The sequence below is a fragment of the Hipposideros armiger genome, unplaced genomic scaffold (genome assembly GCF_001890085.2).
Source record: "Hipposideros armiger isolate ML-2016 unplaced genomic scaffold, ASM189008v1 scaffold_280, whole genome shotgun sequence".
NCBI classification, from domain to species: Eukaryota; Metazoa; Chordata; class Mammalia; order Chiroptera; family Hipposideridae; genus Hipposideros; species Hipposideros armiger.
The window spans coordinates 1-14,154 of record NW_017731630.1 but is presented as its reverse complement, the minus strand read 5'-3'; the positions used below and the strand labels follow the sequence as shown (position 1 = coordinate 14,154).

Here is a 14,154-nt window from a genome sequence, read left to right as displayed (position 1 = left end):
GGGGCACAGGAAGGCTAGGCCTGGCCTGGCCCGAGCATTCCTGACACTACCCCGCTCTGCCCATTCCACCAGCGTACCTGCAGCTGTCCAAGGCCCTGGCACACGGGGCCAGCCTGGCAGAAACTACAGCAGAATCTGGGGCAGTCCCCAGTTGGCAGCAAGGCCCCCAGAAGGGGACAGGGTAGACAGCCAAGGAAAGGCAGCCTCTCCTGGGTCTAGAGTGGCCCTCTGGCCACACTGCTGAGGTCCTAAAGATCAGTTCCTTTCCTGCCAGCAGGGCAAGGGGCACCTCTCTAGCACCCTGCACATGTGCCTGGGCCGGCCCACAGGTCAGCATCAGTCCCAGTGCCTTCCACAGGCACTGGCCAAGCCCAGGCCCCAGGCCCCTCCTGAAAGAAGACACCTCTGAGGAGAGCTGCCCTCTGAGTGGCAGGGCCAGGCAGGTGGTCTGCACATGCACGCCCCCCTCCCCCAGCAGTCACAATGTCCAGGGCTGTCTGACCTGAGGAGGGCAGCTGAGAGCTTAGCCACACTCTTAACCCACACCCAGAGAGGGGCCATGGAGCACTGCCGGGCAGAGAGGATGGAAGGACCAGCTCCCCACATGGCACAGCAGGCTGGCAGGGGCAAGGACAGGATGAGGGCAGGCGGTGGGGGCCTTGGTGGAAGGGCCCTGAGATCTACTCCCTGTTCTGAGAGGCCGGACTGCAGGAACCAAGAGCAGAGCGACTCACCCAGCTCCCAGCTCAAGGGCAAGACCCACAGACATCGAGGAACATGGGACGGCCCATGCCCACCCTTGGAGCCTGTGCACAGAGGAAGCCAGAGTGTGCCCCAGGCACTCTACCCTCTTAGGAGTGATAGCAGCATAATCCCAGCTGCCCGGAAACTGTGGCCAACCCAGCCCAGCACCTCAGCACCACGGCTCTGCAGGACAGTGCCTTAGAGAGCATCAAGGAAAGGGGGCCTCCGACACAGGTCCCAACCAGTGGGTGCACAGCAGCTGGGCATGGGCTCAGAGTCTGACCTGGCCCCCAGAGCATAGGCTGCCTCTCAAGGCCCACAGCAAGAGATCACTTCAAGTCTGCGGAAGCAATCCAGCCCCTAGATCCCCGGCCACGGGGCCAACTGGAGGGCACGTTTATAACTTCCTGCTCTCTCTCCCAAATGACTGTGACAGCAAGCACAGAACCAGGACAATGCTGAGAGCAGAAAACATCTTGGAAGAGACTTCCCGGAAAAAGTCAGACCACCAGGGACTCTGCCCAGGACATCCCACCCCATCCACCGCAGAAATGAAGTTCCCAGTGCCACTGAGCTGGGTTCTGTTGTAAGCAGACGCTAAGAGAGCTTGGAGAAAAACTATCATTTGTCATCACAGCTAGGCACATGCCATCACCCTCTGGCAATGAAAACCGCAGGCTTTGCAGGCCCAAAGGCCCCCCTGCCCCCCAGCACCAGGTAGCAGGGGTGATGCCCCCTCCCCACTTGGGGAGGCAGTGCAGGCCCCTCATTCTGGGACCCAAACTCCAGCCCTGCCACTGGTCAACAGCCCAGGTTGAAAAGGATTATTTCCATTAGAAAAGCAGGAAAGTCAAGTCATTCCTTAACATCTCCAGGCTTCAGGCTCTGAACCAGGCCTGTCTCTTGGGGCTGGCCTGAGGATTTGGTGAGTCACTTCATGTGCAGGACTTATGGGGTCCCTGTGCAGGACTTAAGGGGTCCCTGTGCAGGGGAAGCACACCCAGTACCAGCCTCAGAAAGCACTGCTGCCTCCCACCCATTCGGCGCATGGCCAGGCTGGGGGCTGGGCAACGCAGATGTAGCAGAACAAGACGACAGGCGTGCCTGCAGCAGCAGCGAGCATCAAGAAGGAAAGAGAGGCGATGAGGCATACTGGGCACCGCGTCACGGAGAGGCCTCTGTGCGGGGACATGCAGGCTGGGACCTACAGAAGCAAGCACCGGTGCCCATGGGGAGGGGAGAGGGTCCTGCCAGACGGAAGCCAAAGATGATGTTCCAGGGGGGAGTGACCCAGAGCAAGGGGAAGACGGAGCAGCGAGTCAGAGGCACAATGCATCAGAAGCCCACGCCGTTTCTGCAGCCAGCAGGTAGAAGGCACGCCTGAGTGAGAAGAGACATCTCTGGATCTTCCTGCGCCCTTCCCTCACCAGATCCCGGTCAGACAAGCTCAACGTCACTGCATCCCAACTCCCAGAGCTGAAGCCACTGCTTAGGACAGCGAGCAGTATGGCTCACCGTGCAGAGACCACAAGACTGAGAACAGGTGCTCACTGTGCCCAACTAGGACAGCAGGGAGACAGGCAAAACCCTTCTAGGAACCTGTCCATTCAAAAGCTTAGAAGAGGAACGTGTCAGGCCACAGGCTGGGCCTCACTCCCAGTCCAATGCGGTAAGCCTGGGCCTTCAGTTTACATACACCTATTAGCATACGTGTCTGTGCTAACCTGAGCGGACTCGGGTGGGCAATGAACACCCCAACCAAAAATCCCAGCTTCCTGGGTTCAGACTTACCACTCGCCGCCAGCTCTACTATGATGCCATCTGTGTCTGACACTGTGCCACAGCTGAGCTGAACCCCAATTCACCTCTTACTCCCCACAAGCATAGGACTGCCAACTCCTGGGCTTAATGGTCACGCTGTTCTGTGGATGGCCGGGGACACGAGGCATCCCCTCGCCAGCCTCCTCCTACACCTTCCCAGGACTCAGTCCTTGTCTCCAAGCTTCCTGCTCCCTCACCTTCCAACTGTGACTGCTGCCTGGGGCAGTCACCAAATCCTCACCTCGTTTCTAACCTCTCTCTCACGAAGGTCATTTGCTCCTGTGGCTTCAACAGGAAGTAGGACACGGTAAAAAAAAAAAAAAAAGGCAGTGAAGTTAGCTGGAAATTACACACTGGGCCCCCCTCACAAGCTGGGGCCTCCCTCTCACCGGGTGTCAGCCCCTGGCTCAGGGCCTGGCCAGGGCAGTCTATTTCCTGGCACTCAAATTTCTCCCCTATCAGCCCAGCCTCCAGCCACCTGCAAAACTTGCCTTCTCAAACAGACTCCACATGACTCTGGGTGTGGGTTAGGGGAAGGGCAGCAGATAAAGAGATGAAGTGCCACTGCAAAGGGTCCAGGAAGATGTCACCAGGGAGGTGTGGCGTGAGTAGGGTTCTTCATCTAGGCTAATCAAGTCACTCCATGTGGCTAAAAGGGAGGTGAGCACCAAGCAGGGCAGCGAGTGGTTCCTTCCTCCAGGTGCCCAGGCCACCCTGAGCACGGATCCCTCGGGCACCCAACATCAGGCACCTTGGGTGGGAACTGGTCTCTGGTGCCCACCAGACCCGCGAACAGGGCAGGCACTGCCTCTGGTTCCCCACGGTGCCCCCAAATCCTCGCACAGTGCTTGGGACAAAGTAATTACTCAAGAAACGTGTGATGAGAGAGCACGTCCTGCCCTTCCTGAGTGGGGATGCCTGGATGGAGTCTGCTAGCTGGTAACCACTTCCCCGAAGAGCATCAGTGAAGAGCAGGTTCACAGCTGTGGATGCAAGGAGCCACGGCCACACTCCCTACCGAGCCGGATCCCTGCACTCACGCCGGGCAGCCCCCTTCACACAGGCGGAAGGAGACGCGCCATCACTCCCAGGAGCCCTAGGCGCACCCCGTCCGCAGAGGGGGGCAACGGCCGCCTGGCTCCGCCCCGAGGCTGCGGCTCGCCGGGGCCTGGCGGGCCGCCCCGCAAGGGGGTCGGACTCGGCGCGCTGCACAGCCCTCACCGGGCTCCCCGGGCCCGGGCCCTGCACGGCCCTCACGCTCTCGCCGCCGGAAGCTGCAGCCCGCGGGCCGGAAGCTGTGGCCGCAGCCCGACCCCCGCCTCGCGCCCGACCCCCGCCTCGCGCCCGCCTTGTCTCACGCGACCAAGGGCTTGGTGGGGGTCGACGAGGGACCGCCGCGTCCCCGGAGGGGCCCTCGACGCCCCGAGCGGGCAGAAGACCCGCTCCCGCCAGCTGAGCGGAGGCCCGTGGTCGCAGGGAGCTCACTTACGAGAGCTATAGTCGCCGTCGCCATCTTGCGTCCGTCGCGGCCGCCGCGCGCGCCACACGCTCGTGCTCCTTCCGCGGTCTCGCGCGATGTGGGTGCTTGCGGCGGCGCCCGGAGAAAGACGGAACTATCGCGATAAAAGGCCCTTTCTCCCGCGACGTGGATGGAGAGAGAGACAGCGAGCGAGCGAGCGCTTCCGGGGCGGGGCGGAAGGGGCGGAATCGGGGGGCGTGTCCGTCGCGAGCGCGCGTCGCGGGGCGAGGACCCTTTAACCTCCGTCCAGCCAGCCACTCCCTTCACTCCGCCCCCACCCCCGTGCGGCCGCTGCCCCGCTTCTCTGCCTCCTGTACAGAAAACCTTAGGTGCTGTCCCCCTGTTCGCACCCCAGAGTTAGGACAGAGGACGGCGGATTCCCTTCCAGGGCTGAAAGCCCCGCCCGCCCAAACGATCAAGTTGAGAGAGGTGACAAAGAATCCCCACATATCCGCGTCAGATCCCCTGGTGCCTCTTCCTTGCGTTCCAACACCTCAGAAGTCAGGATGCGCCTACCAATGGATGGTGTGTCCTCGTTTAATTGGCAACATTTTCCCTTTCCTAGTGATTCATAAAACAGTATTTCATCTTAAAACGATGGCGTCGTAGACTCAATGACATAACAGTCGGTAGAACTGCAACCCGAGACAGGCTTGTGAACCCATCAGAGGAAGGGTACGCACCCAGAGTCCCTTAGTCCCGGAACTCATTCTTAAAGGCTCAAGGCAGCCCTGGACTTTTGCCACATGCCGCATGCACCCTGTCCCAAGACCCTAACACACTGAAGAAGCCACATCTGTAAGCTCCGGCCCTGAGGTTGTCAGCCATCTGCTTCAGCCTGCCTGAAGCAACACAGTGTCTGCCCCAGCTAGGCAGGCTTCTCAACCTGGGAGAGTTTCAATAAAATGAACTATGGGCACAGCTAGTTAAACGTGGCAGAATATTTGCCTCATCTCCCTCCCCTCTAAAATGACGGGAACAGGATTTTAGAAAGGCAAAAACTCATGAAGACGAAGAGGGGGAATATTGGGGAGCTGGAGGAAGGTGGGCAGTGGGAGCTGCTTCAGCGGACCGCAGTCAGTGTCCAAGGGAGTGTGCCTGAAGGCGCGCCTGGAAAAGGCGATCCAGACTTCTCTCCCTACCAAGTGGCCAGGGGGTGAGCTCCAGCAGAGGCGCTCCGGGGGCTGGCCATCGGGACAGGGTCCTGTTCTGAAAGTGGAGGAGCAAGTGAGGTTCCGGCCCTTTCCACCTTTCCACCCCTGGCTCCAAGTCTGGCCCCGGCCATGTGCCACCTAGGGTTTTCAGAGAAGAGAGCTCCTTTCTGCAGCTGCTCCCAGCTCAAAAGAGAAGACTGACGTCCGGTGGGGGTGGGGAGGCTGCTCAGAGACTGGCCTGGCTAGATCCCAGGCCTCAAAGCTCACCAGGCAACAAGCCCCACCACTAAGCTCATTTCACCCTTAAGTGCAGCCCAGGATCAACAGACACCTGAGGAAGAGGGAAAAGGCAACAAAGGAAACGAGAAAGTGACTCAGAAGGAACAGAGACAATAAAGCAAGAAGAAAAGTTGAAATCACATCCTCAGAGATATTAGAGGATATTGCATGCAAGAACAAGAGGCTGTAAAGAAAGAACATTCAGCAAATGAGAGAGCTTACAAGTGAAAAAATATGAGGGAAACAAACAGTTCAATAGAAACACTGAAAGATAAAGTTGGAATCTTCCAGATGTCTAACAACAGAACCAGGTAGCTAGAAAACAGAAACGTCATCATAATCACATAGGTCGGTGCCCTCCAGTAAGTGGCCTGGCACCTCAGAGGCCTCCATAATTGGTGGGGATGGTGAAAGGGTGGGTAGGCTGAGACTCACCATGGGGTGGGTGGGGGGTTACAAGCACGCTCTGGGGGCAGCTTCCCATGACATTTGCTATGTAATATGGCATTCATAGTGCTGGTGGCTGGGCACTGTTCTCATCACACACATCACCTCATACAATCCTTACAACAACCCCTGGAGTGCAGACTATTACTGACCCTGGTTTTACAGGGGAAGAAGTGAAGGCATAGACCAACATGATTACATAAGAGGAAGCCTCGGAACAGCTCCGGAGCCTAGGCCCTTCACCACCACAATTGCACCACTCAAAAGTTAAGTCCAACCTCTAAATAATAAGAGTTCCAGAAAATAAAGAGAGGGGGGGAATCAACAACAAAGTAAAGAAAAAAATTTTAGAACCAAAAGGTTAAGATCTCTGGAGAATAGATGAAAGAGGCCTGCATCAAGACCTGTCGCTGAGAATTTCTAAAGCACTGGGGCACAGAGAAGAGAGACAGAGATCGTAGGCAAAGGGTCAGAATTCAGAACGGTACAGGATTTCTTGGGACTAGAAGAAAATGATGTGCAATCCTCAGTATCTTGGGAAGAAATCACTTTCAACTCAGCCAGACGTTTCTACCTAGTTACACTGATGGTAGATGTGAGAGTAGAGTAAGGACCAACAGGCAAGGCTTCCATCACTTCCCATGCATCCTTTCCCAGGAAACGTGAGGGATGTTCTTCCTCAAACAGGGCAAATAAGGGAAGAGGAAAGCAGTGCTCCCGGAGGCTGCTGACAGCCACACCAGAGGCCCAAGGACTAGCAGCCTGGGGTAGGTGGTGGGCCTGGTGGGGGCTGCAGGAAAACAGGAACTCAAGCAGTCAATTCTGCAGCAAGTCCCAAGTACTGAGGGGAGGCTCACACTTCGGCAGGAGAAGCTAAGGATGAACTGAGACATGTATAGACAATGAAACCAACCCCAAAGAAAACAAAAAGTTGTGCCAGAAAGAGATGTCACCTTAGGACACGTTGTTCTCTGCTGAGACCTGTGGGAATGAAGCCGTAAGAATACCCATCATACTGGGATGATGCTGGATCAGGGGCATGAGGCCAGTGACCCCCACCTACACCCCTGCCCCCAGAGGATGCCATCAGGGGACACCTACAGTGGAAAAACCAATAAAAAGCAGTAAAAGCATGTGTGTGCTTTTGCGAAACAGGATTTTAAATGGCTGAAGAAACAGCTAAGAAAGGATTAGGGTTGGAGGCTGCATTTATTATTTATTGTTGGCCTAAAAAAACCATTCCACTTCTAAAAGTGACATGTATATGACTTTGACAAGAGAAAAATTAAAATGGAAACCTCAACATAGTCTGGGTTAAATGAAGCAATGGCAGTACAGATAGCTGTGAGTTCGGTGTAATTGCTGGTACAATCTGTTAGGCATTCGACACTCACTGTTAAGGACGGTGCAGAATCAGACAGCTTAGCATCAGGATTTCCAGCCAGGGGTGTGTTATTTCAGATTTGTATTTTAGGTTGACAGGTGTGAGAATTTTAGTCATTTCATGAAGAGTATTGAAATGTTTAAGATAACTTGAGAGTCACTTTATCTGGACATTTATTTGCTAGGCCTGGCTAAGTTTGCTTTGTCTTGGGTTTTGGTTAGGACGATATGGTGTAGTAGGGGGGGCGATAATGCCCCCGAGATGTCCATGCCCCAACCCTGGGACCTGGGACTATCCCGTATGTGGCAAAAGGACTTTGAGACAGGGAGACTGTCCTGGATTACCCGGGTGGACTCAGCCTCACTACATGAAGTTTTTCTGGCTGCAGAAAACCAAACAGATGGTTCAGGCCAGACTGTACCCGCTGTCACTGACTTTGAAGATGGAGGACGGGGCCCTGGGGCCAAGCCGAGGAATGTGGCTGCAGCTAGAAGCTGGGAAGGGCCTTCAGTTTACAGCAGGCGAGGAAATGAATCTCTGCCGGTGCCTGCGCGACACCTGACACCGCAAGCCAACAACCATCCTGAAGGAGCAGGAGACGGATCCTCCCCTAGGACCTCCAGAAAGGAGGGCAGCCGGCTCAGCCGGACTTCTGACCTACAGAGCTGTAATAATTTTTGTTGTTTAAGCCACTAAGTGTGTGGTAAATTCTTATGGCAGCAACAGAGAACTGATACAGTGGTGTGCTTTCTCCGTTTGGCATTTGAAATGCTGAAAAAGAACCCTGAACGCACTAAATTTATACATGCAATTTAAAGCATTTAAGGGTGTTTAAATTTGAAAATGGAGGTGAGGTGGTCCAAGAGAACCAGGCCAGAGCAATGGGGGAGAAAGGGATCTGAGTGGGAGAGATGGGGAGCTGGACCCAGGGAGGGAGGTAATGGGGTGGTGAGCTTGAGAAGCAGGGAGGACGCCTGACCCGACCCCTTCAGGCCAGGGAATGCCGGACAAAAAAGAGCTCTTTGCAGGGGGCTGCAGGGGCCAGAAGTGCCTGGAGAGGGGGCAGCGGGTGCCGGCCCCAAAGAGGGGCTCCAGGCGGGTCTGCGCTGGATGCTGGGCGGGCATGGAAGAGCCACATGGTATTGGGAATGGGCTTCTTGGAGTGTCTGCTGCCTGCTTCTCCCGCCAGGTCATGGCCCTGCCAGGCGCCCAGCATGGTGCCTCATGCCAGCAGGTGCTTTCACTGGCTTGAGGTGGGGGTCCTTGTGTGGCTCTGTGGTACCGACCCGGGATGGGGCAGACATCTGTCCAGGGCTGACTCCCCCCACAACCATGGCTGCCCACAGGGAGTCCTCCCCCCTCACAGGGCTCAGTTCCCAGCCAGACAACCTGGGGATGGGGTGGGAAGCTGGCCAGGGAAAGGAGGATATGGGAAGGAATGGTGAGTTGTGGAAGCACGCTGAGTGGGGGGCTCCTGGTCCTAAGAACTGTGGGGCCTACTCACACCCCCCCAACCCCTGAAGGGCTCCCCTGTGGGCCCAGCCTCACGGCTCTCACCCCACCCCCAGCCCAGGGCCTCTCGATAGCTGTGCAAGACAGAGGTTCCTCACTAGTGGGTGTTTGGTCCTCAGCCCCCCGGCACGCAGGCAGAAGGCAGCCCCGGGTCCCCAACACTTGACCCCAAGCTGCCCACATGGGCGGCCAGGTGCGCAGTCAGGGCTGAGCTCCATGGTACTTGAGGAAGGTGCTCTCCAGGAAGGCGGCCAGCTTCGGCCGGTCATCCTGCAGGGCAGGAAGGAGGCATGGGGGGACGGAGGGGTGCGGCCCACCCTCCGCGCCCCCCCAGCCTGGCCTCGCACGGCCTACACACCTCGTGGACAAAGCCGTAGTGCACGAGCTCAGCGGCAAGGTCCTGGGCGCTGTCGGCTGCGGCAAGGGCGCGGGCAGGGGCATGGGGGGGCGAGGCATGAGGCCACGGTGTGGCCCTGGCCAGCCCCCACCCAGGGTCCCCACCCAGGGTCCCCCAGCATACTTGGGAGGAGGTCATAAGTGAGCTGCCGGTGCAGCCGGTCCTCCAGTACCAGAAGCAGAGTGAGCTGGGGAGGCAGGAGGGTAAGGTCAGCCCCGGTCCACCCCGCCCTGCCCCTCCCCCACCCTGTCCACACCAGCCTGGGGCCCTGCTCACATGCCAGCGCGCCTTGTCCTCACTTCTCTCCAGGTTACACTGCATCTGGATCACCTGGGGGTGGCAGGGGCCCAAGGTCACTCACAAAGGCTTACACTCAGCAACTGAGGACCAAGAGCAGATGTGCCTCAAAGGAGCCCAGTAAGGACTAGAAATGGGAAAAGTACCCGAGAGGAGCCTACAGAGCACTTCCCACTGCTAGCCACCTGGAGCATTAAGGAAACATTCCAGGAGGGTAGACACTGAGGCTGGGTACTGAAGGATGAATAGGAGCTTTCACAGGTGGAGAAGACACCTGAACAAAAAGGCAGCTGTGGGAAGCGGGAGCTCAGCAGGGATGTGGCAGAGCAGAAGCACAGGACACCAGCAGGACCAGGCCTCGGAGCACCTGGGGGTCGGGCTGAGGACCCTACGCTCTCTGTGGGCAGCTTTGGCCATCAGGACATGAATCCTGGCTGCAGGCGGGGGCTGGGGCAGTGTCCAGGTGGGGAATGGGGGTGGCCCAGATCAGGGCAGAGACTGGAGACACACCCAAGGCCAAAGCCAGAGCTTCTGGAGCCCAGCTGGTGAGGACAGGGAAAGGGAGAGCGCAGCCCCTGGCCAGGAGGGAGCCGTGCAGGAGGGAAGGATATCAGGAGACCTTGGAGGAGACGCCGGGACACAAATGTCAGGGAGTCGGCAAGGGAAGGGGGTGGGATCAGAGAGGGCTGGGGGCAGATGAGCCTCCTAGACAAAGGCTGCTTGGAGCAGGTGGGATTGGGGGTGGGGGGCAACCTGTATGGGGACTGGCAGCAGGGTCTGCAGGGGGCAAGAAGCCTCTGGGAAAGCAGGTATCCCAGCTTGTCCTAGCCCCCCACCCCACAGAGGGGTCTGCAGGACTTGCTCTCTGGCAGCCGGGGAAGAGCTGGGCTGGGTGAACTCAAAGCCCCTGAGAAGGGCACAGACAGGCCTGAGGGCCACCATGGTGCAGCGGGATTGGGGGCTCACCTTTCTGGTCTCCGAGTCAAACGGTTCTGGGGTTGGGGTCTTGGCCTTCTGGGCCTCCTCTGGGGGTGGGGCCAGCACACGGGGCAGCCCCAGGGGCCGAGCAGCAGCAAAGTTCATTAGCGGGTAGATCCCGTTTCTGGGGACACACCAGGGGTGCCTGGGGGTTCAGGCCTGACACTGCCTGTTCCCCAACCTCACACTAGCTCTTACCTGACATCCTCCAGGAATTTGTCCAGCTCCAAGCAGGAGACCTCTGAATACCTGGCACGGGCATGAGAAGCACAGGAGGGTGGCATCCAGCCTTCGCTGCCATTGGGCAGGACTGGGTGGGGGCTGGCCAGGTGGGGAGGGGAGGTCTCTGGGCGGCAGACTACTCACCGCCACTGCAGTGGGGGCCGGGAGGGCCGGGGGATCTCGGCCAGGACGGCGTGCAGGTCCATCGACTTGGTCTTCTCCTCCACCACGTTCTCAGGCATGAGGTCTGCAGGCCGCAGGAGCACTCAGGAGGTTGCACCCTGACCACAGGCCCCTCCCTCTTCCCCGACCCCAGCCCTTGGCCCCTCACACTGGTGCTGGATGAAGCAGTGAGCTGCCAGGAGCTTCAGTGAGTGGACCTCGAACAGCACACGGTGGAAGAGAAGGCTGTGGGCAGAGGGCCGGCGGGCAGGGTCACGGGCCAGGCAGCAGAGGATGAACTCCTGGGGGCAAGGAGACAGGAGGCTGCCGTGTGTGCATGTGTGCATGCGGTCTCTCTACTCTGGCCCTTCATTGTCAGCAGAGGAGGCCCCTGAAATCCCCAGACCCCAAGGTTCCAATCCCCAGGGAGCCTTCATGCAGGGATGTGCATAGAGAGAGGTGGTGTCCTGTTAGCACCCAGGTCAGGACCTGGTCCTACAAACAGCACTGTCAGGCCCTGGGCCCAGGACTTCCCACATTCTACCTCCTTCAACCCTCAAAAAAGTCCTGGGGGGTCGGCATTGTCATCCCAATTCACTCACAGATGGCGTGTGCACTGTGGCCCTGGGGCTGGGCAGAGTGCCAGCAGATCAGCCCAGGCCCCAGAGGTCATATGACCCAGCATGAACCCACCTACCACAGCCTGCCCCTCTTTCAGTTCTCAGCTCAGGCCCAGCTCGAGATGACCTTGATGGCTCCCTGCCCCCACCCCCATCCATGCCTGCACTGCCTCTCACATCTGTCTTGGGTCCACCTCCCCACCAGCCCCATCCAAGCCCCATCACTCCCCCCCCATCCCCAGTGGTCACGTGGTTAAGCCATATAGTCCCCGGATTCTGGCCAGAGAGGTTGTGGATGCAACTTCCATCCCATACTCCCTTTGCCCACCCCCTGCCCATCATGCCCCCCAACAAACTCAGGCCACATCACATCTAGCCTATCCCAGGGGGCTTAAAGGCAGGGCAGTGGAGTCAGGCAGACCTGGGTACAAACACCAGCTCTACACTTACTCTAAAGCCTTGGGCAAAGTACTTAGCCTCTCTGAGCCTCAGTCTCTTTATCTGTAAAACAGGCATAACAACAGTGCCCACACGCAGACTCTGCCTCTGGTCTCCCTGACTTTAGGATGAGCCCTTGGAGCCTTCAGGCCTGGAGTGCAGCGCACTCCAGGTGAGGCCCTCCTTGTAGATGGGCCTTTGTGCAGCTGGCTGGCACCTGTCAGCGGCACTGACCCACTGCACCCCCAGGCCTGTCCAAAGGGCCTTACCAGCCCTACGCGGAGCATGGAGAACCAGCTGGAAGGGGTAGGGCAAGCAGCTTACCCGCATGTTGGGGTCACTCAGCGAGTGCCTGGCACGAGCAATGGCCTCCTTGGTCACCCGGGTATCCCCATTGGCCTGGATCTCCAGCACAGCCATCTGGGGGCAGGGCCAGGTCAGGCAGAGGGAAGGGACAACACAGGTGAGATGGGGGTGGGGGGGGGTAGCTGCCAGGCCAGGAGGCCATGGGGCTAGTACCTCCAGCGCACACATCCCAAAGGAGAAGATGTCCACAGCAGTGCCATCAGCAACTTCTGAAAGAGGGAGAGCAAGTCAGGGGGAGGGGGGACGGGCTCAGCGCTCGGGGGAGAGGGGCCCTCTGGGACTCACCGCCGTACTCTGGTGGAAAGAAGTGCAGGTTCCGCGGTTCCTCCCGTTCGGCGCGGATGGGACTTCGGAGGTCCACCGGGAGCGCTACGGAAAGCGCGGGGCATGAGCCGACCGACCCTCTCCACCGCCCTCCATCCCCCAGACCCCCACGCACCATTGGAGAAGATACGGTGCCACACTGCACGGCCACAGGGGAGAAAGAGCGGGCGTCAACGCGATGGGGCGCTGGGTGTCTGTCCTCGGCTCCCGCAGGTACCCAGCCCCGCCCCCTACCGAGCCCCACCCGCCCGCACCGGAGCCAATCTTGATGAGGCCGTTGTGCTGTATGAAGATGGTGTCACTGGTCAGGTTCCCATGGATGATGGGGGGGTTGCAGGCGTGCAGAAAGCTGCAGGCGATGGGAGGAAAGAGCAGGCGGAACCGGGTCAGGGGGCGCGGGGGCGTGGCCGGGCGGGGGCGGGCAAGCCCAGGCTCTCACCTGAGCGCGGACAGGATCTGCGTGCACCATCGCTTCCAGGCCTGGTGTAGGACGCACTCCGTCGGACCGGCGGGGAGAGGTGGCTGGGCCTGCGGAGCCCCACCGCGCCTCCGCCCCGGCCCAACCCCGAAGACGCGCGGCGCCCCGCCCCGCCCCATCTCCAACGCGGATGGTGCCCCATCCTGTCCAGTCCTTGACCCCGCCCCAGCCCACTCCCCATACCCGGGCGTTCATGGCCTTGTGGTTCTTCTTGGTCTTTTTGAGGAACTGCTTGAGGCTGCCCGACGACACGTACTCTGTGATGAAGACGACCTGCGGGGCGGGCGGGCTCGCGGGCTCCGCCAACTGCGGGTGGGTGCCCACGGCCGCCCCGCCCACTGATGCCGCGCCCGCCCCTGCTCTGCCTGTGGCTCACCCGCGCGCGGGCCTCGGAGGCATCCAGCCAGTACTTGTGCAGCTTGACGATGTTGGGGTGGTCGAGCAGTGCCAGCTGCTCAAACATGGTCTGGATCTTCTCCTGGGAAGGGGCGGGTGCGGTCACCGTGCGGTCATAGGAGGTGGGGTGGGAGAGATGTGGCAGGCCTCACCTCGTGGGCAGAGAAGGCCTTCTTGTCGCTGAAGTGCAACTCGTTCCACACCACCTCCACGCCCTCCTCCGTGTCCATGGCCAGGAAGGTGCTCTGGACCCCCGGCATGTTCCCCTGGTTCACCTGGCGATGGGTGTATGTGTGTGTGGGTGGGGGGGGGGAGCGGGACATGAATGTGCTGTATGTATCAGGAGAGAAATGGGGGCTTGCTCTCTGCCCACACCCATCCCACCGCCCAAGCGGGGCAAGCAGGCTCTGGCCCACTCTCGGGGGAAGCTGAGGGCACCCAGCGGCTGGGCTGAGGGGAATTAGAGCAGCTTTCAGAGGTTGAGGATGGTTGCCAGGGGGCTAGTGGCTTGATCCCAGAGGCACAGGAAAGTGGTCCTGGGAGGGGGCTGGCCCTTAGGGAATCAGGGGTTCCTCACCAGGGCGTGGGGGCCAGGCAAAAGGGGTCCAAGAAGGGG

The 14,154-nt window shown here is 59.2% G+C and overlaps 2 protein-coding genes across 6 annotated transcripts in view; both read right to left on the bottom strand.

Annotated features, from left to right (window-relative positions):
- The window catches only part of PUF60 (poly(U) binding splicing factor 60), a 12,190-nt gene extending 7,909 nt beyond the window's left edge, over window positions 1-4,281 (bottom strand). For both annotated transcript variants that reach the window (XM_019657878.1, XM_019657879.1), the window contains exon 1: window positions 4,055-4,281. In XM_019657878.1, the coding sequence (XP_019513423.1) occupies window positions 4,055-4,078 (24 nt within the window). In that variant the 5' untranslated portion in view covers window positions 4,079-4,281. The remainder of the gene's footprint in view (window positions 1-4,054) is intronic.
- Window positions 4,282-7,154: 2,873 nt separating this feature from the next.
- NRBP2 (nuclear receptor binding protein 2) lies at window positions 7,155-14,129 on the bottom strand. 4 transcript variants are annotated; one of them, XM_019657881.1, is made up of 17 exons: window positions 13,691-14,127; window positions 13,519-13,620; window positions 13,326-13,448; window positions 13,104-13,144; window positions 12,919-13,013; window positions 12,780-12,803; window positions 12,626-12,709; window positions 12,494-12,549; window positions 12,299-12,394; window positions 11,086-11,218; window positions 10,899-11,001; window positions 10,731-10,781; window positions 10,521-10,656; window positions 9,534-9,587; window positions 9,381-9,444; window positions 9,219-9,274; window positions 7,155-9,130 (listed from the first exon to the last, which is right to left on the bottom strand). In XM_019657881.1, the coding sequence occupies exons 1-17, from the start codon at window positions 13,859-13,861 to the stop codon at window positions 9,062-9,064; spliced, it is 1,458 nt and encodes a 485-aa protein (XP_019513426.1). In that variant the 5' UTR covers window positions 13,862-14,127; the 3' UTR covers window positions 7,155-9,061. The 4 variants fall into 4 exon arrangements, with proteins under 4 accessions (XP_019513426.1, XP_019513429.1, XP_019513425.1 ...); XM_019657884.1 differs by having other exon boundaries at window positions 13,326-13,415; XM_019657880.1 differs by having other exon boundaries at window positions 7,155-9,274; window positions 13,691-14,129.
- Window positions 14,130-14,154: the final 25 nt, after the last annotated feature.

Coding starts and splice junctions, on each gene's coding strand:
- NRBP2 (XM_019657880.1), bottom strand. CDS start 13,861: ATGTCCCGCTCCCCCCCCCCACCCACACACACATACACCCATCGCCAG. Junction 12,395..12,493: donor TTGGGATGTGTGCGCTGGAG/GTACTAGCCCCA, acceptor CCCTGCCCCCAG/ATGGCTGTGCTGGAGATCCA. Junction 9,275..9,380: donor CACTTATGACCTCCTCCCAA/GTATGCTGGGGG, acceptor CCCTTGCCGCAG/CCGACAGCGCCCAGGACCTT.